At 40.1% G+C, this 24,689-nt stretch overlaps 1 protein-coding gene across 2 annotated transcripts in view; it reads right to left on the reverse strand.

Moving 5' to 3' along the window:
- The window catches only part of LOC131352418 (protein unc-13 homolog C-like), a 203,088-nt gene that overhangs the window by 153,347 nt on the left and 25,052 nt on the right, over positions 1-24,689 (reverse strand). For both annotated transcript variants that reach the window (XM_058388541.1, XM_058388540.1), the window contains exons 6-9: positions 21,989-22,042; positions 16,148-16,367; positions 11,523-11,750; positions 7,868-8,009 (exon numbers count right to left, since the gene is read on the reverse strand). In XM_058388541.1, coding sequence (XP_058244524.1) covers positions 7,868-8,009; positions 11,523-11,750; positions 16,148-16,367; positions 21,989-22,042 — 644 coding nt within the window. The remainder of the gene's footprint in view (positions 1-7,867; positions 8,010-11,522; positions 11,751-16,147; positions 16,368-21,988; positions 22,043-24,689) is intronic.

Genomic DNA, 24,689 nt, shown 5'->3' on the forward strand with positions numbered 1-24,689 from the left:
GTGCACACAGACAGATGGCTTCTTTTACAGAGAGAAATATATCATATATATATATATATAAAGAATTGTGATTACAAATGCTCAGAAAAAGTCTGAGAGCAAGAAATAAATAGAGTCTTTTTTTAGTCGTCTCTCAACAGCCATCACATTTCAGTGCCAGTGACTGTGAGAATGACAGAGATGGAGCTGAAAACAGATGGAGAGAGAGAGAGAGTGTGATGAGAGAGAGAGAGAGAGAGAGAGAGAGAAAGAGAGAGAGAGAGAACATGATGAGCGAGAGAGAGAGAGAGGAGTGAGAGAGAGAGAGAGAGAGAGAGAGAGAGAACATGATGAGCAAGAGAGAGAGAGAGAGAGAGAGAGGAGTGAGAGAGAGAGAGTAATGAGAGGAGTGAGAGAGAGAGAAAGAGAGAGAGAGAGAGAGAGAGAGAGAAAGAGAGAGAGAGAGAACATGATGAGCGAGAGAGAGAGAGAGAGAGAGAGGAGTGAGAGAGAGAGAGTAATGAGAGAGAGAGAGTGAGATAGAGAGAAGGAAAACCTCAGTGCAGTAGTTTCCCCGTCTAGCCAAAAACCCCATGATGCTCTTATTCACCTGCTCACGAGAGGAAAAGCGTCCACTGCAGATAAAAACCTGGACAGTCTGACCTTCTAAACCTTTATGTTTCTGTTTCTATCCAGATTTAAGTTCTATATTTACATTTCTGGCATTTAGCAGACACCCTTATCCAGAGTTCTATCCATTTGTGTGTGTGTGTGTGTGTGGTTTATTACAGAAAGTGAGCGGTCAGTTCTTGAAGTTGATGTAATGGAAGAAGGAAAATTGGAAGCATACGGATCTGAGACACTGCTATATTGTGGTGTCTAGAATTGTGGTGTCTAGACGTCTGGGTCAAAAGGTGTTGTGAGATGTTTGAGGTATGCAGTGATTAGAACCTATTAAAAATGCTCCAAGGAAGAGTGACCGGTGAACCAAAGACAGGGTCACGGACGCCCGAGGCACACTGATGAACATAAGAAGGAAAAGGCTACATGTCTGGTCTGATCCCACAGTACAAACTGGTGAAAATGGCTGATAATCATTCTGGAGTCCTTACACTTGTCCTTTGTTCCTGCTTCTAACATCAACTTTGAGGACAAAATGTTGACTTGCTGCCTAATATATCCCACCCACTAACAGGTGCCATGATGAGGAGATCATCAGTCTTAGTCACTTCACCTCTCACTGCTCACAATGTTATAGCTGATCTGTGTATATATGTATAATGATCACTGGTTTAACTGGATGTTGTAGCTTAGTGGTCAAGGGGCAGGACTACTCATAAGAAGATTGTGAGCTTGAATCCCAGGTCCACCAAACTTCAACTGCTGGGCCCTTGAGCAAGGTCCTTAACCCTCAATTGCTCAGTTGTATAAAAAAACTAGAAAAAATGTAAGTCGCTCTGGATAATGGTGTCTGTCAAAAGCTGTAATGCTGTTAATCAGCAGCACTTAATCCAGTGCATTCTCTTATCTCCCAATTTTAATTCATTTTTTTAATTTAATATAATAATACTGTGTTTGTGTTAATACAACAAGCTCTTCTATTAAAAGAAAATAAATAAATAAAAGCAGACAGTTTGAAGGACAAGCTGACCGAGTCCTCATCTGTGGGCTGTTTGCCCTTATTGATCTACATTTCCTCTGTGTGAGTGACTATGACTGCGTAATTGACAGATGAACCTGACATCATAAAGTTAATTTATCCCATTAAATGATCACATCAGAGTTTGCTCATGCAGAAGTTGCTCATGTGTAGCTTGGTTTCATTACATCGTCCAGTCATCAGTGATGGAGCACCAAAGTACAACAAACAGGCGACAAAAGCGACAGACTCGTCCTCTTCCCTCCTGAGCTTCCTGCAGTCCATTAAATAGATATTAAACCCAGTCGCTTTGTGTTTAAATAACCAGTAATAAAAACCTCATGCAGCTGTAATATATAATGAATTCTGAATTAATTGTGTAAAAATGATGTATAAGGGACTGTGTTTAATTTAAGTTTAATTTAAAATGTTAATTTGATTTGGGAGTAATATGTGGAGCTAAACAAATGAGGGATGTGAGAGAGAGAGGGAGAGAGAGAGAGAGAGAGAGAGAGAGACACAGAGAGAGAGAGAGAGAGAGAGAGAGAGAGGGGAGGGGGATTGGCAGAAAGCTTTAAGAAGTTATGTTAAAAAAGTGAAAAAAAAAAAAAAAAGAGTGAGAAGTCATCTTACAGAAAGCTCTCTCTATCTAAACCTACAGAAATCCAGCAGGTCAGTTGGTGTTAAAAGCCTGGCTCATCTTCTGCAGCATGTGTGTGTGTGCGTGTTATAAACGAGGCTCATAAAGAGCAAGAGCAAACCTCAGACATACGCAATGACCACAACATCCTGCTTTTCCTCGCTGATGGAACAGTAATGGAGAAGGTCATTTCCTCCTTCAGCTTCCTCTACACATTTATATGACTCAGTAACATGATAACACGTGCTCTCTTATGCAACAATCATGGAGTAACTAAAATTATACAGCAAGTCTCCTAGGCTTCTATACTTCAGACCTCATCAGCAAACTGCCAGGCAAATCCGATAAACCAACCTACAAACGTCAGAAGTGTAATGAGCGGTTAAACGCAGTACACAATTGTGAGCACTAAGGGCAGTGAATCGGAATTGGTGGATAAATTCGGAGGAGATTTCAAGAGGCATTAAACAGGAATTATCCATAAAACAGGTGAGGGTCAAAGCAACAAGAGAAATTGACAAAGAAAGCTGATCAGTGATCTGAGATGAAACAGGTGAACACAACAGATAAAAGAGAGCGATAACAGGACAGGGGCAGAGTCAGGACTGACACAAAAAGAGTAACATGAGCACATGTGGTTAGTTGGCATGGGAACCACACTGTGACATGATGCAAATCAGATCAGCCATAACATTATGAGGAGTGAGAGGTGAAGTGACTAACAGTGATGATCTCCTCATCATGGCACCTGTTAGTGGGTGGGATATATTAGGCAGCAAGTCAACATTTTGTCCTCAAAGTTGATGTGTTAGAAGCAGAAAAAATGGAGTGTAAGGATTTGAGCAAATTTGATGAATGCAGCTCTTGGGGGGTGTTCCCGGTCTGCAGTGGTCAGTATCTATCAAAAGTGGTCCAAGGAAGAAACAGTGGTGAACCGGCGACAGGGTCATGGGCGGACAAGGCTCATTGATGCATGTGGGGAGTGAAGGCTGGCCCGTGTGATCCGATCCAACAGACGAGCTACTGTTGCTCAAATTGCTGAAGAAGTTAATGCTGGTTCTGATAGAAAGGGGACAGAATAGGGCTGTTTTGGCAGCAAAAGGGGGACCAACACAATATTAGGCAGGTGGTAATGTTATGCCTCATGGGTGTATATTTTAATTTGCATACACTTACGCTGACACTGTCACATCTGTGCCGGTTAGCTCCAATTGTAAACATCTCCCAGAATCCTTAGCTCAACAACAACAACAACAACAACACAACAACACCAGTCACCTGATCTGAAATCTCCACTCAGCTGTTTCTAATAAATTATGATCATAATTATTCTCATAATAACTACAAATACTGACACCAAGCTCTGTGTTAGTGTGACGTCTCACTCCTTGTGAGCCTGTTCAGGGTTGTTGGTGCTGTTCTGGGTTTGACCCATATTTACTTTATCAGCTTTAGCCTTTTCCTAATCTGTTGTTGATCATCTGAACCGTTTCCGTTATCAGAACCTTGAGTCTGATCTGCATGTTGGACGCCTCTAAAGTCTGTGTTCGCTGCTCCGTAGTGATTTTCTTTGTTGCTCTCCTTGGTGCTGAAAATGAGATTTCGGTCGCTGTCTGTGGTGCTGAAAATGTGTAATTCTCACTGACATGTGCCCTAAAGGTGGCAGCAAAATTTTCTCATTTCACACGTATCAATACTAATAAATGTCACTTCAGCAAACAAACAAAAAAAGGTTGTGTGATTGCTGCACAAGCTTCCAAACAGAACAACTTATCATCACATATTTGTACGCAGACGAGAAAGAAATACGCTTGAAGTAAAAGATATACGAGGGACAGAAAAACAAAATTTGTGAAAACAAAATGCTGTAGGAATAAGAGTGTCTGTGCTAGCATGCTGGAAGAATTAGCACTCACTGTTCATAGAGATTAATGGAGCTTTGTGGGTTTGGCTAAATGTAAATGGGCAATGAATGTGATTAATCATTTACAGCTGATTGTTGTTTATCAAGCACCTGACATGCTGAGTACTGAAATGCTGACTTTAAGTACTGAAAAACTGTGACTGTGAGCACTGGAATACTGACAATGACCACTGAAACACTGAGTGAGAACTGACACACTGAGTATGGCCACCGGAATATTGACTATGAGAATTAAAATACTGAATATGAGCACTGATATAATGAGTACTTAAATATTGAATATAAGCACTGAAATACTGAGTTTAAGTACTGAAATACTGAGTATAAGCACTGAAATACTGACTATGAGTACAGAAACTCTGAGTACTGAGCTACTGAATATGAGCACTGACATACTGAATATGAATACTGAAATACTGAGTATGAGTACTGAAACTCAGACTGTGAGTACAGAATTCCAGGCTTGGCATATCAAACCCCAGTGTTGTTCTCCTGAAGTGGATCTGCCATGTAGGAGAGTGAATCTAATTCCCTGACTAACTTGAGATCATGCTGCAGCTAATCGACATGGATGGGACAAAATAAAAGAAACAGCTGCCTTCCCGTCTGCTCATTTATTTCTCTCCTCCTGCCCTGGTCGCAATTAATGAATTCATTAAAAGTTTAAATTAAACACACCTTTGATTAAGGACGGAGGCTTTATGATGGTTGAAGAGGAACGAGTTTTATTTGGCGTGCGGGATCCAGAGCGGGATAAATACAGAACACGGCCATTTCAGAGCCGGAGATGGCATTTTCTCCCGGGATTAAAGCTGAACTGAAAGCAGACGAGCGCGTGGGATGTAACCAAAGAAGCCACAAATCCGCTCCAACAATAATCTCCTTCTGTTTATCTTTTTATATTTACGTTTATTCCTCTGACAGATGGCTTTATCCGAATGCAATCAAACCTCCACAATGAACAGATAAGGGTGAAGAGTCAGGTCCGAGAGATCATCCAGCTTTTCAGCAAACAGGGTTAAAATATTCTACAGAAGATAATCAGACTTTTCCTTCCAGAACAAAACAGATAGATATAAAAGCTCAGAAACACTGGCTCATATATAGAACAGATTAAATGGAGATAGATGAATGCAGTAAACAAGGCTAGATAGTTAGTCTATGCATGGTACAATCATTTACATCAAGGGCTTGATTTATTTTTTGTGGAACTCATAATACTATGTTAATGCTTTTGAAGTCATTTGGTGTGATCAGAGTTAATCCTAATAAAGCTCGGCTTTCTTTACTCTTCATAGCACCCTTGTGTAGCATCTCCTGAATGTATCCTGTATAAACTTTGGGTAATTCATCTTAGGTGATGTGAACTTTGATGATAAAGTTCCTGACAAAAACCAGAAAAACAAACATCAACAGCAGTGTAATTCTATAGCCAGGAGCTTTTCTAGCAACTTATGAGTATGATCATCAGTGTCATTTCTAATCATTGACTTCAATTTCTTCCTGACGAAGCCATCAGATGTTCAACGATGGAGGTGAGAATGGAAATAGAAACAGATATGGATGATATGTCAAATTGGAACACCAATCAGAACATAAAGATCCTCAGTTTTTTTCAAGCCCATAAAATCATAAAAAAGTGAAAACTGATACAATGCAGTAAAATGAACGTACAGTTTTGACTGATATAGCAGTAATGAAATGTGATGAAGGTGAAGATTCAAAATGCACACTCATTCTCCTCATCCTCATTCTCCTCCTCTTCCTCCTCTTACTCATCCTTATCCTACTATTCATCCTCCTCCTCCTCCTTATCCTCCTCCTCTTCCTCCTTCGCTTCTTCCTTCTCTTTCTCCTTCTTCTTCTTCCTTATCCTTATCCTTCTCTTCATCCTCCTCCTCCACCTCCTCCTAATCATCCTTATCCACCTCTTCCTTATCCTTCTCTTCATCCTCCTCCTCCTCCTCCTCCTCATCCTGTATAATGTATATGTGTGACATTTTCTTTGTGTGTGTGTCTGTGTGTGTGTGTTTTTCATTCACATATCCCACTTTGACAAACCGGAGAACTGCTTGCATCAGACACTCAACTGGCGATGACCTCAATACGTCAATAATCATGACACTGAGGAAATACGCAGGAAGACCATGACAAATGGAGGATTTTAAACCCAAAAGTCAAACATTCAACACTGGATGTACGAACAATTGAGAAAATTTTATATTTATTTATAATCATTTTCTGATTTTGACACATATATAAAAAATGACACGTATACACACGCACACACACACACACACTGTATATTTATTGCCCAATGCCATCACTCTATATCTCGAGACACTGCTCTCCGCCCTCTCTGATGCTCGAGGGGATTTAATAGATCTAAATGCTTGACACACACACCCACCCACCTACACACACACACACACACACAGTACAGGAATGATGTTTCAGTGATGGTGTGGGATTTGCATTTCCCATCAGGAAATATGAATAGAAGTGAGAGAAACCTGCAGGGAAAAACCTGCGAGTGTAAGAATGAATCTCCATCACATTACATCACACTCTGATTCTTAGTTTGTAAAAGATCTTGATGTTTTAGAAAAATTAAACATAAATGTGTAGACTTATTACAGATCTCTACAAAATCAAATGTATCTAATAAATAAGAGAAATTTAAGAGCAAATGTATATTAAAAAAATAAATGGCAACCATTCATGTTGTTATTGCTGACAGATACAGAGGCCACGTCCCCTTTAGTAGAATAGACAGGTACAGAAGCCACACCTCTTTTACTAAGACTGACAGATACAGAGACCACTCCTCCTTTATTAAGACTGACAGATACATAGGCCAAGCTGCTATTAGTAGAACATACAGGTACATAGGCCGTGCCTCCTTTAGTAGAACATACAGGTACAGAGGCCACACCACCTTTAGTAGAACAGACAGGTACATAGGCCGTGCCTCCTTTAGTAGAGCATACATGTACAGAGGCAAGACCGCCTTTAGTAGAACAGACAGGTACATAGGCCAAGCCCCCTTTAGTAGAACAGACAGGTACAGAGGCCACACCTCTTTTAGTAGTACAGACAGGTACATAGGCCACATCTCCTTTAGTAGAAGACACAACTACATAGGTCACACATCCTTTAGTAGAACATACATGTACAGAGGCCACACCTCTTTTAATAGAACTAACAAATGCAGAAGCCACACCACCTTTAGTAGAACAGACAGGTACAGAGGCCACACTTCCTTTAGTAGGACAGACAGGTACAGAGGCCACACCTCCTTTAATAGAACTAACAAATGCAGAAGCCACACCGCCTTTAGTAGAACAGACAGGTACAGAGGCCACACTTCCTTTAGTAGAACAGACAGGTACAGAGGCCACACCTCCTTTAGTAGAACAGACAGCTACAGATGCCACACCACTTTTAGAATGACTGACAGATAAAGAGATCATGCCTCCTTAAGTAGAACATACAGGTACATAGACCACACTTCCTATAGTAAGACTGACAGATAAAGAGACCATACTTCCTTTAGTAGAACGTACACGTACATAGGCCACATCTCCTTTAGTAGAACAGACAAGTACACAGGCCACACCTCCTTTAATAAGCACCATCACGTGATTGATAGTACAAGGGAGTGAAAGGAAGTGAATGTACTCACAAGAGGAATTTCTCATCCCAGATGGGGTTCAGGTTTCCGAAGATCGTCTTGGTCCTGCGCTTGGTTTTGCCCACTTGCACGGTGACGTACGGGTCACTCGAACCCGTCTTATCCTTCGCCTGCAGACCTTGAGCACACATGACTAGAGGAAGAAAAGAAGAAGAAGAAGAAGAAGAAGAAGAAGAAGAGGAAGAAAAAGCCAAAAAGGAGAGATTACTCACAACTCTAACCCTACACTTTGGAGATCAAATAGTAGACAATGTTTATTTTCTAGATATGTGTGTGACACATAGCCACAATTTTAGAGACAAATGATAACTAAGTGTGCAGTGGGCTGTAGATTGTACACTTGCCACACCCACAAGAGACACACCGAGCCCTATGGTCATCCAGGTAACATGTCATGGTTTAAATGATGCCATTTGTTCAGCTGCTGGTTATTTTTCCCCTGTTTATTGACTTACTGCAAACTTTTGATCCTGTTTATGCTGCATTATCTTTTATTAAATACACTCTCTCTGTAGCTACAAATACAATCAGTTTGTAAGTAAGTGGCTTTAATGCACGAGAGCTTCAGAAGATCCTCCTCCAGCCCGGTTTGCCGTCACTGTCCTATTTCATGTGCCACCTTAAAGGGACTAAGAGCGCTCTCAGCTATTAAAAATGAATGAGCCAGATGATGAATTATTCAGGGTCCATTTATCCTTGGGCTGAAAGAGCCACAGAAATCATCACAATGTCACCAAATCTGATCAGAAAAAAGCCTCCACGGTGGAGACACAGAAGGAGGAATTTGGAGCTGTCTACCAAAAAAACATTTTTATTTCAACAGATATACCAAACTCCTGAAACGTGACTCATCCTTACTTTTTTAAAAGCTATGATTTTAAACTGAGATCCAGATACATTTTTGAAGAGCTGGATATGTGAGAACGTGAAAGACCTCCATAAAACCTGGAGAGGCTCAGTTTCATTACATCACGTCCTCACTATAGGAGTTCCTCAGGGATCAGTACTCACTTCTCCATCCACTTCTGTTCTTATTATATATTAAATTATGTAGCTCTGTGATCGGATCACATGACTTCTCCGAACACTGCTACGCTTAAGAAATGCGTTTGTTTTACTTCGTCCATCTGCCCAGGCTAGACAAAGACTTCCTGTTAGACAGGAAGGAAGAAAGAACATGAAATGAAATAAAAGAAAAAAAAGACTACTTTGCTCGTTATGCCATTTGCCTTCATATGGATTCGGTCCTGTTGTTTGGGTGGCATAGCAGTTAGCATGATTGCCTCACACCCACAGGTTTGGGGAATGTGGGCAGAGTTTGCCTGCTGCTTTGGGAGTTTCCATTGGGTACTCTGGTTCTCCTGTTGCTTTAGAGGGATTCCTTTAAGTACTCTTGTTCTTCCGCTGCTTTGGGAATTTGTTTTTGGTATGCTGGTTCTTCCGTTGCTTTAAGGGTTTCCTTTGTGTACTCTGGTTCTCCTGTTGCTTTGGAGGGTTTCCTTTGTGTACTCTGGTTCTCCCGCTGCTTTAAGGGTTTTCTTTGGGTATGCGGGTTCTTCCATTGCTTTAGGGGGGTCCTTTGGGTACTATTGTTCTCCTACTGCTTTGGGAATTATCTTTGGTTACTCTGATTCTCTTGCTGCTTTAGGGGTTTCCTTTGGGTACTCTGGTTCTCCTGCTGCTTTGGGGGTTTCCTTTGGGTACTCTGGTTCCCTCCCCAAGTCCAGAGACATATGTTAAAGGCTAAATGGCATCTCTAAATAATCCATAGTGTATGACTTGGTGTGTGTGTGTGATTGTGCCCTGTGATGGGTTGGTACCCCATTCAGGATGTCCCCTACCTTGTACCCCAAGTAGGATTCAAGATCCAAGCAGTGCAGAAAAAGGATGGATGGCTGATGTTCATTTTTTTTGTTCTTGCAAACATTTTTTTCACACTTTATGTCTGTCTATGTTCATTGTTGTCATTTATGTCTGTCTATGTTCACTTTATGTCTGTCTATGTTCATTGTTCCTTATTTTTGACTTAACAAAACATGTTCAGAACTTTAAGGACCCTAGAACCCTTACCACTGCACTAAGAGCTGTGTTCAAGACCAACAATCTTGTCTGAACTTCAAGTCCAGGACTTGCCAAGATTGATTCAAATCCCAACCTTATTGTAATCTAGGTTAAATCCAAATGAAAGTGAGTCAAGATGGAGGCCATCAGATCCATTCTCAAGCCTTCATTCCTTTACTGCACCAATGATTAGGCTGTTTTCTAGAAACCACCGACTGAAACCTAGACAGGTCCAAGTCAATACAGAGCGGTCTAGATTCACACAGCCCCACACTACGACTATTAGCTTGACAATAAGTCTGACTATGTGTGAGTCAGTGTGTAGAACAGATAAGAGAAGAACTTGTGGAGAAATGCTGATCTGTTTTTTTCTGGAATGGTCTACAGTACACTGGGTTTTGCAGCTCTCAGACTTTCTGGACACTAAAAATCCCATCCACTTAAAATCGAAAAGCAATATTAAGCCCTAGACAGGGTGGAGGTGCTGTCCTCGAAAAGAGGCAGCATCGATAAAAATACTCCTGAGCATTAATCATATGATTAATAAATAATCCAGGGGTCCATGAAGGCATTCTAAATAAAGAGGGATTCGATTCATCTGGAGAGATAATTTCAACCAAGAGGGTGTTATCTACTCTCTCTCTCTCTCTCTCTCTCTCTTCCGGTCTATTTCATATTGACACTTCTGCAGAAGTGTAAACTTAGCAAGGATCTGCAAAGTGGAGGGAAAACCACGGCTGCTGACACAAATAGAGCGATGGAGTTTTGCTAGCCTGGCCTGTGACTCCACTGATAATTAGGTTTCTCTCACTGCTGAAAGAACCAGTAGCTATCAGATTTTTCAGTTCAATGCAGCAGAACAGCAGCTTGCAGAGAGCAGGTCTGCTAAATGAGAGCGTCTGTGTGAAAGTGGATAAACTGTAAACAACAGACACCACAACATCCGGGGCAGAATGGGGAATAAACAGGATCTCAGTCACATTGACCTTGGCATGGTTGATGGTGGCAGATGCTAGTTTGAATATTTTTGAGAATAAACTGCTGATCTCCTGAGAGTTTTAAGTACAACAATCTGTAGATGACACTGGACAGCTAAACATCACCTCTTGTGCTTTTCTTAACTTCCTCTGTCCGGTCTGGGTGGGTCTTCAGAGTCATGTTCTTGACTGACAAGAGAGGAACCTAATGTGATCTTCTGCTGTTGTATCAAGGTTACACATGTTGAAATGCTTTCTTGCTCACCATGGTTATACACAGTGGCTATTTGAGTCACAGTAGCCTTCCTTTTAGCTTGACCAGTGCTTATCTGATCTCTCTTACCACCTGACCTGCCCCTCACTGGATCTGTTTTTCTTTACACTATATATTTCCACACATTTTTTCCCTAATTTGCTCTAAGCCAGTTTTCAACCTTTCTTTCCATCAGGTGCTGGTAACCAACTGGGGATTGCATAGTATACAATTACTACAAACAAATACTACCAACTAGTAACAAATACTACCAACCGTAAAAGCCAATATCTCAAGTTATTTGTAGAAGTAAATAAATAAATAAATAAGCCCTAAGCCCGTGGCTCTCACTGACCAGTGATGGCGATCTTGGCGGACCATTTGGATGTCCCCTCCAGCACGGCCTGTTTGGCGCTCTTAAGGTGAGTGCTGAAGTCTTCTTTGGAGAGCTGGAACATGTCCTGGATGAGTTCAAACACTTCGGGCCGGTTCTTCTCACGGATCTTCATCCTTTCCTTCATGGCCATGATGATGTTCTGGGTCTTATCCTCAGCGCCATGTTTGGAGCTCTTCTCAACCGCACCTAGGTCAGAAAGATTAAAGGAACTTCTTCATATGTGAGGAATAAAACACTATTAAACTAAATCAGAGTGGTGTGAAGTTGATTAGAGTCCGATAAAAGCACATCCCCAAGAGTTTTATTTATTCCTCTAACATCAGTTAGTTCCTTGTCACTTCTGTTATAGCAGAATTCATTCCCTCAAGCACCTTCTCTTTATTCTCTCTCTTTTAAAATGAATAAGGTAAAAATCACAGCTTGTCTTGTTACTATAGAAACCGCAAAGAAGTGTAAATCCCTTATTAAGATGCTGGAAATCTTACAGCTTTACCTCTGACTCATGCTGGAGACTCCTTCCATATAGCGAAAGCTTCACCAAATCACTGATCAGCTGCTGTTATAGAAAATAAATCAACACCTTCTGACCAATCAGAATGAAGAACTCAGCAGACTTGTGCTGTGATATGAGTAAATACACAGACATGACAGATAAGTTTGTTGTCGTCTCTCTTAAACTCCACATGCTCATGTCCTGGATTTTTATGTTCTTTCAGGTTCCTGGTTCTGTGTTTCTGAGGTAAACATTTCTGGTCTTAAATTCCGGAGCTGAAGTTATTGTTACTGCTATTAAATTCCTGTGATTAAATTCCGGGGCTAAATTTTCTAGTGCTGTTATAAATTGCAAAAGTGCTTGTAAGCATTTCTGCAAATTTGATGTGAGATGGATTTAGAACACTCACTGTTTCCTCTCCAAGGCTAACTAATTACTGATACAGCCACTATGTTTCAGCCATCATGTTTCAGTCTCTCTCTCTCTCTCTCTCTCTTTCTCTCTCTCTCTCTCTCTCTCTCTCTCTCCCCAGCCTCCTCCCCCTCTTATGACATTAAGTCACTCATCTGATGGTTGATATGAAACTGTAAAAATAAGCTGGAGGCAAAATCAATCATCCTAACTGCAAAGTAAAGAAAAACAATTGCGACAGAATTAGAGAAAGGAGAGCAAGAGAGAGAGAGAGAGAGAGATAGAGAGAGAGAGAGAGAGAGAGAGAGAGAGAGGAATGACAAAAAAACATGATAACGAAACCAAATAGCTAACTGTTACACACATCTCTCTCTGTCTCTCTCTCTGTCTCTCTGTCTCTCTCTCTCTCTCTCTCTCTCTCTCTCTCTCTCTCAGTGTCTCTCTTAGCCCCTCCCTTTTTATGCTATTATTCTTGATGTTGAGTGAAACTGACTGTAAATATGGACTGAAGCAAAATCAATCATCATTATTGCAAAGTAAAGGAAATCATGGAAGACATTTGCAACAGAATTAGAAGAGGAAGAGGAGAGAGAGAGAAAGAGAGAGAGAGAGAGAGAGAGAGAGAGAGAGAGAGAGAGAGAGAAATGACAGAAGAAAACATGATCTTAATATAAGCATATTCATATAAGAAACTAATTACAAATAGCTCTTACACACATATCTCCTCTTCCTTCTTCCTTCTCTTTCTCTCTCTCTCTCTCTCTCTCTCTTTCTCTCTCTCGCTCACACACACACACAGACTCTTTCGCTCTAATGATTTATCCTGATGGCTTGTTCTATAAATCCTGCTGAATAAAGGCCCATCGCTGTGTTGGCAGTCGGCCATGTTTGCGAGGGTCACTTCAAAAAGGAACTCCAACAATAGGCAGTAACACACGTCACGCTCACAACAGCGTTATTACACACCGTAACACCGCTTTCAAAGATGAGGTCGTAAAAAATAAGCCTCCATGTTTAACACCAGGCTTGTTTTTATCCTACGGTTAGCATTAGGCTAATAAAGCACAGTTTGCAGTGAAGCTGAAGAGTCATCCAGTCAGATGTCATGAAGTTTATCAGCTGAGAATCAACCCTGAACTCGTGGAAGCTGTTTTCTGAGGAAGTAACTAGAGTTTTGATTAGTAAGTTAGATTTATAAGCCGTGAGGTTGCGTTATGTTACCTATTAGCCAGGTAATGACGTTTAGCAGCGCAAATATGAAGACAAACACGACTAGAGGATTTACTCAAGTGGCTATAATTCGTTTTTTATGTCCATTAAACAGAATTATGGGATTATAATACAATAATTCTACACATTCGCACAACACTATGTATGTTAGTGTGTAAAATATTACACAAATAATATTTCTGCTAACGTTTTGCTCCCAAAATTCCCAGTCAGACAAAAACTAGCGCTAATGCTAAATTCAAAGCAGCAGCAAGATTGGAAAAAAAAACATTTAACAAAGAAACCAAAACTGAGTCATTTAACATCTGGAAAGCATTTTAAGGTTGTGAAGTACGTACATTATGGAGCGTGGTGTGATTTAATGACAAAGCTAACAGCTAATTGTCAAACAATCGTCTTAAAGGAAAAACCCATCAAAACCATTAGCTAGACCGCTAACTTCTCACAGGAATTGCAAAACACCAAATCAACCAACAAACTGGCAAAGGAATTGCTCAACACATCAGAATTATTTGGACACTATATACACTTACTCGTGTCGATTGAAATCGTGTCTAGATTGTGAGCTGCGCCACACACACACTACTTTAGAAAAAAACCCATCTTCTCCTCCTACAGTAAGACTCATCATTAATCTGTCTGATGGAGAACGACAGCGTTCTTCTGTCAGGCCAACAGCCTGCAGGAGCCCTACATAAGTAAACAAGCTCCTGTTTAGTTTCCTCTTTAGCTTCCTTTCTGACGAGTGCACGGATGACTAAACCCACGACTCTGTCAAACTACCGAAGTACTAAACCTAGGAAGGAATCGAGACGTTCAATCAGAAGTACTGAAGCAGGAAAATCCCCAAACTGCCCTCGGGACAGCTCGTCAAGTCAGACGTGATGAAGATCAGAGTTAATTGCTTGTGACAGCCCTCATTTCTGTGAAACATGGCCTTCCAGAACATTCCAGTGTCAAATTAGGAGTGAAGAAGAAAATACATAGAGAGAAGCATCAGAAAGTCACTGTGCATTGATGAGTCGATTCATTGAGAAGGTTCATGGAGTCATGGAGTCAATTCATTTAATTGTCGATTTACTGAAACAGCCTATTTTAAAAATATAAATATAAAGGAATAAAATTCAATACTGGTCTATGGTTATGATCTGCCCTAGAGTAGGTTAGAATAGAACTGGTTCATCAATTGCTTCCATCCAATGCAATTTCTCAACATTTCTTTTTCTCTGATTTTAACCCTTTTGCCTTCCCATAATCACTCAACCTTTCTGACCTCATTCGGCTTCTATCTATCTATCTATCTATCTATCTATCTATCTATCTATCTATCTATCTATCTATCTATCTATCTATCTATCTATCTATCTATCTATCTGTCTGTCTGTCTGTCTGTCTGTCTGTCTGTCTGTCTGTCTGTCTATCTATCTATCTATCTATCTATCTATCTATCTATCTATCTATCTATCTGTCTGTCTGTCTGTCTGTCTGTCTGTCTGTCTCTGTCTGTCTGTCTGTCTGTCTATCTATCTATCTATCTATCTATCTATCTATCTATCTATCTATCTATCTATCTATCTATCTATCTGTCTGTCTGTCTGTCTGTCTCTGTCTGTCTCTGTCTGTCTGTCTGTCTGTCTGTCTATCTATCTATCTATCTGTCTGTCTGTCTGTCTGTCTGTCTGTCTGTCTCTGTCTGTCTGTCTGTCTGTCTGTCTGTCTATCTATCTATCTATCTATCTATCTATCTATCTATCTATCTATCTATCTATCTATCTATCTATCTATCTATCTATCTATCTATCTATCTATGTCTGTCTGTCTGTCTGTCTGTCTGTCTGCTGTGTATGTATGTATGTATGTATCTGTCTGTCTGTCTGTCTGTCTGTGTATGTATGTATGTATGTATGTATGTATGTATCTGTCTGTCTGTCTGTCTGCTGTGTATGTATGTATGTATGTATGTATGTATCTGTCTGTCTGTCTATGTATGTATGTATGTATGTATGTATGTATGTATCTGTCTGTCTGTCTATCTATCTATCTATCTATCTATCTATCTATCTATCTATCTATCTATCTATCTATCTATCTATCTATCTATCTATCTATCTATCTGTCTGTCTGTCTGTCTGTCTGTCTGTCTGTCTGTCTATCTATCTATCTATCTATCTATCTATCTATCTATCTATCTATCTATCTATCTATCTCTCTCTCTCTCTCTCTCTCTCTCTATCTATCTATCTATCTGTCTGTCTGTCTGTCTGTCTGTCTGTCTGTCTGTCTGTCTGTCTGTCTAGTTTCAATCCTACTATAATTTCTTTAAGGATTACGATAATGTTTGGCATTTGTGAGGTAAATAATGAGCTCCACCAGTATATTGTGTACCTGAACAATAAGGATCTTTGTTATGGACCTGCCCGCATTAATAAGTCTTAACATGCACACTCACGCTGCAGGCAGTCGGCATTCAGCAGGTCCTGACATTTCTCATGACACTTGACGCCACACTCGGTGCAGCGCATGCCCTGACGTGCAATGCCCCACAGCAGACCCTCACACTCAGGGCAGTAGGTGGGAGCCGTCGCCGTCCACACCTCGAAATGATGAGGCGTTGTGGATGATATGGGATAGATCAGCGCCTGGAGAGTCTTCCTCAACACCTGCAGCTTCTACAGAGAGAGAGAGAGAGAGAGAGAGAGAGAGAGAGAGACATTGAAACATCAGTAATCAGTTAGTCTTGGAGAGGAAACAGTGAGTGTGCTGAATCCATCTCATATCAAATTTGTAGTGATCATAGAAATGCTTACAAGCACCTTTGCAATTTATAACAGCACCAGAAAACTTAGCCCCAGCATTTAATCACAGGAATTTAACAGCAGTAACAATAACTGTAGCTCAGGAATTTAAGACCAGAAAGTTTTACATCAGAAACCCAGAACCAAGAATCTAAAGACCTAGACACTAAAATCCAGGAAATGAGCATGTGGAGTTTAACCTAGAGTCCAAGAAATCCAGAAATGTTACTAGAAGAACCTACACTCAGGATCTGAAGAGTTGAAGAGTTCTGTTGTCCTCTGGAGTCCAGGAATTTACGTCCTTAAAATCATAACCAGGAAAAATTATCGTTGCATAAGGAACCCAGACCCAGGATTGTCTATGAACTTTATACATGACGATTATTTCAGGAATGTTTAATAAAGAAAATTTTGCCCAGAAGTTAGTTCCAGAGAATTTAACCCACGAATCTCTAACCAGGAATTTTATCACAACTTCTTTCACTCTCTATATTCCATGCTATCACACTCTGTGTTAGATTTAATTTGCTACATTAGACTTTACTTGGCACATTAGATTTCACTCGCTACGTTAGACTTCACTTGCTATGTTATATATCCCTCGTGCTGAATGCTGTATCTGTGTAGATAAAAGCTTCAGCTGGTGTAATCTATCTTCTCGCACGTCCACACACTCCTCCTCAGCTTCACTCAGCATGGAGATGAATTCAGGTGAACTTCACTAGGATGTTATAAACCTAGCATTACTCATGCTCTGTACTCCACTGGACCATTAGCAAGCCATCAGAGCTTGGTGTCCTGTGGGGATTGTGAAGTGTTGGTGTGTGCAGCTGCTTAACTCTGTCCTGCATCAGCAGCAGCAGCAGCAGCAGCCTGTTGGTCTGCTTTATAATAAAATTCATTAGTAAGCTGCAGCGACTCATTTTCCCTCGTAAACATTATGGAGATCAATATGAAACTCAGGCCAGACTGGCACAGAGTCCAGCGCTGTTCTGACCACACACTCACAGCTCTCGCAGATCTCACAGCGTGCTCGCTGGCTGACAACCCATCCTGACTTTCATTCCATCACTACATCGATCCCTGCACACCTTTTCCTACTCCCTGCATCCAAACCAGTGTAGTGAGAGATTTGAGCAGTATAGACGAGTGTCAGCTCTGTGGAAGGGAATGAAGCCGAGTGAAGGCAACTCTGAAGGGTTTAGTCGACACTTCTGTAAGTTTATTCGACTATTCTATAAAACGCTTAGGAGAGTCGAGTAAACCCTTTGAGGAGTCGATTAAACAAGTTGGAGAGTCAATAAAACTTATAGAGGTGTTGATTGAACACTTTGAGAGATTAAACCCATGGGAGAGTCGATTAAACTTAAAGAGGAGTCAATTACACTTTTAGATGAGTCAATGAAATGTATAGAGGAGTCGATTAAAGCCTTTGAGGCATTAAACTCGTGGAAGAGTCGATTAAACTTTTAGATGAGTCGAGTAAACTTAGAGAGGAGTCGATTAAACTTTTAGATGAGTCAATTAAACTTATAGAGGAGTCGATTAAACCCTTTGAGGGATTAAATTCATGGAAGAGTCGATTAAACTTATAGAGTAATTGATTCAACCCTTTTGAAGTGTTGATTAAACTTATAGAGGAGTCAATTAAACCCTTTAAGGGATTAAACACGTGGGAGGTTTGATTAAACTTTTAGGCAGCTTGGGTAAACTTATAGAGAAGTCGAGTAAACTGTTGGAGAGTTGATTAAACTTATAGAGGAGTCGATTAAAGCCTTTGAGGGTTTAAACCTGTGGAAGAGTCGATTAAACTCATAGAGGAGTCAATTAAACCATTTAAGGAGTCAATTAAACCCATAGAGGAGACAACAAAACTTATAGAGGATTAAACCTATAGAGGAGTCAATTAAACCTATAGGAGAGTCGATTAAACCTATAGGAGAGTCGATTAAACCTATAGGAGAGTCGATTAAATCCTTTAAGGAGTTTATTTAACCCATAGGAGAGTCAATTACACTTATAGAGGAGTCACTTAAACCCTTCAAGGGATTAAACCCAAGGAAAAGTCGATTAACCTTATAGAGGAGTCGATTAAACCCATAGAAGAGTCGAGTTAACTTATAAAGCAGTCAATTAAACTTATAGAGAAGTCATTATTAATATCAATCTCATATTAAACACAGAGCATTTGGTCTGGATGAAGATGGAAGCAGTGCCAAGATTAGCGCTTGTTATTTTACACTCGAAGTGTTTCAGAGCAGGTCATGTGACCTCAGGCAGGGAGACAACATCTGTAAATCTGTCACAACCTTCAGTCTCCACATGAAGCAGAGAGATCAATGTACAGCTACCAATCTGTCTGTTTATAGCAGATGGAGAGAGAGAGAGCTCCACTGAAATTCCTGTTTTTCTTTTCACTCATTTGATGAACTGAATGAAATCACAGTCTCACACACGACTTGAGAGAATAAATCACATCATTATAAAAAGTTGAGCTCTCGGTTGTACTGTGGGTGTTCAATTCCCTGTAATTAGTGCCCTTTGTAGTGCGCACTTACGCATCACTCTTGTGTCTTTAAAAACACTCAGGATTATTCCTAAGGAAAGTTTGTGAAGAAAAGCTCACACTGTGAATGACCCCGTGACCCAAGAGCTGTTTTAGCTACACACACTGTAGGGTAATTAAGAGGAAGGATTCCCATAATGCATTGCTGAGCACCACAATTAAAAACAGACCAGAGCTGCTAGATCGGATACAGCGAGCGAGTGTAAGCTTGTATAAGTGACTTCTTTCTTCAGCCTTAAAGTGAATGAAGCCTGGAGTCCAGCCAGATGTTTCATTTAAAGACCTCAAACTACTCGCTCACATGAGCACTTATAACACAGCTACAACGTCTCATTAATACGCTGTTAATCTCGATTAGTCGATTGTGATCGTCCAGTATTTCAGTGCTGCTTAGAAACGAGCGCCGAGTGGTGTGATGCGAACAGTCGCTTTATTTAAACTCGCCACAGGAAAGCTGTTCTCTTCTAATAAAGCCGAGCCGACGCGGATGCTATTTACTTTTATTAGAGCAGATAGCCTGTTACCTGCGACCCATATTTCCTTTCCTCCATCTGGCCCCTGATAAGAAAAGTTCGGACGCTCCTGCCATATGGCTATGGCAGCCGTTTTTAGACTCTGATTTCCCTGAAGATTTCATTTCCTCCCCGTCTCTTTTTTATTCTCACTACAGTTAATAAAGCTCCAACATCTGCTCAGCCTACTTCCTGATCAGAGCCTACTTCCGTCTCACTTTGCTGTCTTTCTGTCCTGCTTTAGACAGTCAGTGGAGCTCTTTATCTCCATGAGGATGAAGAGATGAGCAGGACATCACATCACAACCAGATGCCCAAACACTCCAAATCAACAAACCCTAAAATACCCTGTCCAGTACAAACTCATTGCAGTAATATAATAATAAGATCTAAACAAACTGACTCCTTAAATCCTCATGTAATCAGGGAAAAGTCAGATCTAAACAAACTGACTCCTGAAATCCTCATGTAATCAGGGAAAAGTCGGAAATGTCAATCTAATTTAAGCAAGACCTGAAACATTTGTCCAATCCTGTCCAAATCCAGAAATTAGAGATGTGTCAATCTAGACCAAGTCTAATCTAAACAAACTTTATACCTAATGTTTGATCAGACAGAAGTGTTACACTGAGGTCTAGCCAAATATATCAGATTTAAAAAAAAGCCCTGAATCTAAACATATCAGAAACATAGTATTTATCCAGTTCAAACAAGCTCTAAATCTGATCTGTCTAATCAAAAAAATAGAAATGAAAAACTCTGAAGTTCCTGCCTAATCTTTAATCTAAACCATTAAATGTTTAAATCAAACATCCAATTCAAACAAAACAAAATCCAGAATTAGCAAACTCTGAAGTCTGATTCAGGTTAACCTGTCCGAGTCCTAAGTATCTCTCCATGTTCTGATGATGCCTGTCTGATCTCAAATAAGTTTCCAGTCCAAACAGATCAAACGCAGCACTTTCATCAGTAGTAATATCGACTGATCTGCTGCGTCGGGTTAATGCAGAGATCGAGGGATGAAGGTCAGCAGAAAGGAGGAGTAATTCTCTCTTCATTGATTCTCCGATTCTCTCATTCCTCCAATGCAGTGCTGGCATGACCACAGAACTTATCGTACAGCTCCGTAATTAAAAGTGGAATAACTGAAGTCTCAGCATAAAAAAATGATGAAGCAAAAAACCCTACACGTGTCTGCTGAGCTCACTTCAGTGTATTACACAAACAGTCACGCTGACTGAAGACTTTCACAGTTACTCCATCAGGCATCACTCACAGAACCATCTGCTTCTAATAACCACATCAGAGCTGTTAAAATGGGCGTGTCTTCGAGTCTATATCAGGAAATAGCTGGTGTACAGGTGCTCATGTAAAGCTGCTAATAAGGAATGTGGGAGTGTCTTTGAGTCGAGAAGGAAACTAGACTCCATATATGGTAATGAGAGTGAGTGGGAACATGTGAGTGGGTGTGACCTAGACAGGAATGTGGTCGTGTCCTTACAGAAATGACATCATGTCTGAGTGGATAATGCTTTAAAGGACGTAGATGAGAAAGTCGGAAAGTCTTGGTTTCCAAAAACGTCAGTAAGAATAGCGGAAGAGTGAGAAATCTGGGAGTGGCTTTATATCCATATAAGGTAATAAGAGTGGATGGTGTGTAGGTATGTCTAGAAGGTCTTAGATTGGTATGTGGTTATATATTTGGAAACTTATTTGGTAATGTGGGTGTGTCTTTAAGTCTGTATATGGAAATGAAAGCACTTTGAATGGCCTTTGAAAACCTTATATGGTAATGTGGGTGTGTCTTTAAGTCTGTAAAGGGAAATGAAAGAGATTTAAATGGCCAGGCTTTGAAAACCTTATATGGTAATGTGGGTGTGTCCTTAAGTCTGTATACAGAAATTAAAGAGCTCTGAATGTCCAGGCTTTGAAGGGGTTACAATGAATTGGAAATTTTTGAAAATGAGAGCAGCTCTGAGAGGAGGCATGGTCTAAATGCCTTATATGGTAATGTGGGTGTGTCTGTAATTTTACATATAAAGATATGCAGGTCAATAGAAGAAAGTCTCGGGTATTCCTGTGAGTGCCATCACAGATGTATCCACCAGTTCAGTAATACAGTATGAACTAGACACACCGACTGCTCTGAAATTTCAGCCTCATTTGTTTACTTCCTGTTTCAGTGATTTTTCCACAGACTGACCGTGTCCATGCTTCCTGTTTGTTGTTCTGTCAGTACTAGATTGTTATTGATTTGTCAGATTGATTTCAATAAAGAAAAACATGAGGCAGTGATTGCTTGTGCGCATTTTTGCCTGTACACGAGTGCTTGTATTTATGCATGTGTGTGTGTGTGTGAGAGTGTGTGTGTGTGTGTGTGAGAGAGTGTGTAAATGTTCATTGTCTTCAGCACTCACCAGCTCCTCGTTGTTCAGGGTGGATCTGGTCACGAGCGCAAACGAGATGCCTGCCTTTCGAGCAGCCAAAGTCTGCAGAGAGAAGCATACATTACACACAAATCACATTTCACATCCAATCCGCTCTGGAAATCTGCGTCCTGCCTCCGTTCTGCTCTTTATTGAATCATTGCCTGCCTTGTGAGTGCTACAAATGCAGCCCATTGCTGTGACTCGGAAGAGCTAACCGCACTGCTCACAAGTACATTTACAGCCCCGACGGACAAAGTGAACATTTTTTAAGGGCCTTTTTTTTACCATCTGCTCCATGTTCACATTTCTTTCTGCGGTACTTGATGGTTAGAGTGTAGGAGACGGAAATCAACACAAATCCAAATTTGGAATGCGAATAAATCCTGAAACATCTGTCTGAATTCAGAAAAGATTTTTGGCCTTAATTTATCCTTTGAGTAAAATATAAAACAGGAAAACGACGAGGTTGTCATGCACTGAATAAACTCATAGGAGACTTGCAATGTCGTGTAACCCTAACCCTATGCAACATCTTCATTCATCATCTTTTTTTTTTTTTTTTAAATATATATAGTATATGTTATATATATAGTATAAAAATAGGAAAATATATACACTCTGGCTTAGAAATAAATATTCTGTTATTTCTAATCTGAATGTCCAAACCATGCGGCCGAAACAAACCCATTTCCAATAGAAACTCTAAAAGTTCCATCAAACCTGAAAGCATTTATTTAGAGACATGCTACACAACGTCTTGTGATTTTAGACAAAGAGGTTCAAAAAACTTTTATTATCATTTTAAAAAAAAAATGTTTTCTGTGACAACAGAATCTCCAAAATCTAACTCTAACACTGTCTTCATTTTTGGGGAGGAAAAAAAATCTATTTTTTCACCACTTAATCCTCCACAAGCCATTTCTAGTCATCACTATGCCACTGTTTTGGGCTCTAATTAACACTTTATTAGCAATTAGAGCATTTAGCGCAATTAAAACCTCGACACGAAAATAGACAGATACTCACCAAGGCCTTTTGTTGATCAGAGGAAGTAATGAAAGCAGAGCAGGAAAGAAGAGAAAGGATTCATTAGTGAGTGAAATGAAGACTTAATCTCAGCTTGTGGAGCGTTAGGTGCATCTGCAGCGCTACACTGACTCTGCCATGCTGAGCTTCAGAAGACGCTTCAGCTCCTCTTTGATTTTTTTTTTTAAGCATTATTATTATAAATACAGCCCTAACATGGCCTCTGAACATGCATTACAAATCTCACTCATGCTTTCACTCTTCAAATAATCATCCTTTAAAAAAAACTCTCAAATGCATAATGCACTGGAATTATTCAGAAGTTGATAACACACGATGACATCATTCACGTTTTTTTTCCACGTGACGTCAGCTACCGAAACACTGACCACACGCTGACATTAGGGGTTGCATGGACTAGCCGCTGTGGGGATGTCGACTAGTCGGGCAGATGGACAGGAAGTAGATAATGATGTGGTTTTTTTTCCATAAGTGATATTTAGATGCCGGGAAAATATGTTGTTTTTTTCTGTTGTTTTGTTTTTATGGACCGTTAACACTGCTATCAGTCTGCAGTGCAGTGACGTGTAGAGGTGTGTATAAGAGAACTTACAGCTGAATAAATAGTAAGAGGTGTCGTGATCAGTATAGTGTGAAAGAGCAGACTCTCTCAGCTAGTTACTAGAGTCAGATCTGAGGCACATCTGTGGCTCAGATAGAACTTTCCGGATCTCACTACTGAGGCCTGAGATGATGACGGTGTTCATGTCTGTTGTCCTGCTCTGACTTCTTCTCTTTCACTGCTAGCACTGACTCTGGAAAGGTCATTTTTTCACATGTATGCTGGGCTGCTCACTGAACTGAGTTTCGATTTGTTCTTTGCTGCATCTTTGAAAACCTTACGGTGGCCCAGAAGTGCAACACACAATAACAAATCAGTAAACAAAATAACAAATTGAAAAACAAGCAAATATGGAAACAAAATAAAACAAAATAACAAATTGGAAAACAAAATAAAAAAATTAAAAAACAAAATAACAAATCAGTAAACAAACAAATCAGAAAACAAAAGAAAATCGGAAACAAAATAAAACAAAGCAACAAAATTACAAATCTGGAAACAAAATAAATCAGAAAACAAAATAATAAATCAGAAAACAAAATAATAAATCAGAAACACAAGAACAATTCAGGCAAACTGGAAAAGGTAGGTATATTCTGTGAATGGAATTCTGTCCTCTGACTGGACAAGACATCTGTCAATCAGGATATACAGGAAGTAGGAAGTTGTGTATCTAACTCTATTTCTTGTACATGTGTGGAGTTCTGCCTTCACTTTATACCATTTTTCAACTTTAAATCTAAAAAAAAAACCCAAATACCTTTTTTTTATTCATAAGAAAATGGAATTCATTCAGTGCTACTTTGAGGATGGCTTGATTTTGGATACACTGATAGCGTATCATGACATAAAGATTAGTTTGCAATCTCTAAAAACACACCAAGAATGTTCTGAAGATCAGATTAAAGGATGTAAGGAGCGCTATAAGAGCAGAGCCGTGTTCATACACACACCAATCCACTTTCTACTGCTGCAGCTACTGCTGGACTTCCTGTAGATCCTGAGATACCGATGGAAGAATTCCATTCGGAAACTATACCT

The sequence above is a fragment of the Hemibagrus wyckioides genome, linkage group LG04 (assembly GCF_019097595.1).
Source record: "Hemibagrus wyckioides isolate EC202008001 linkage group LG04, SWU_Hwy_1.0, whole genome shotgun sequence".
NCBI classification, from domain to species: domain Eukaryota; kingdom Metazoa; phylum Chordata; class Actinopteri; order Siluriformes; family Bagridae; genus Hemibagrus; species Hemibagrus wyckioides.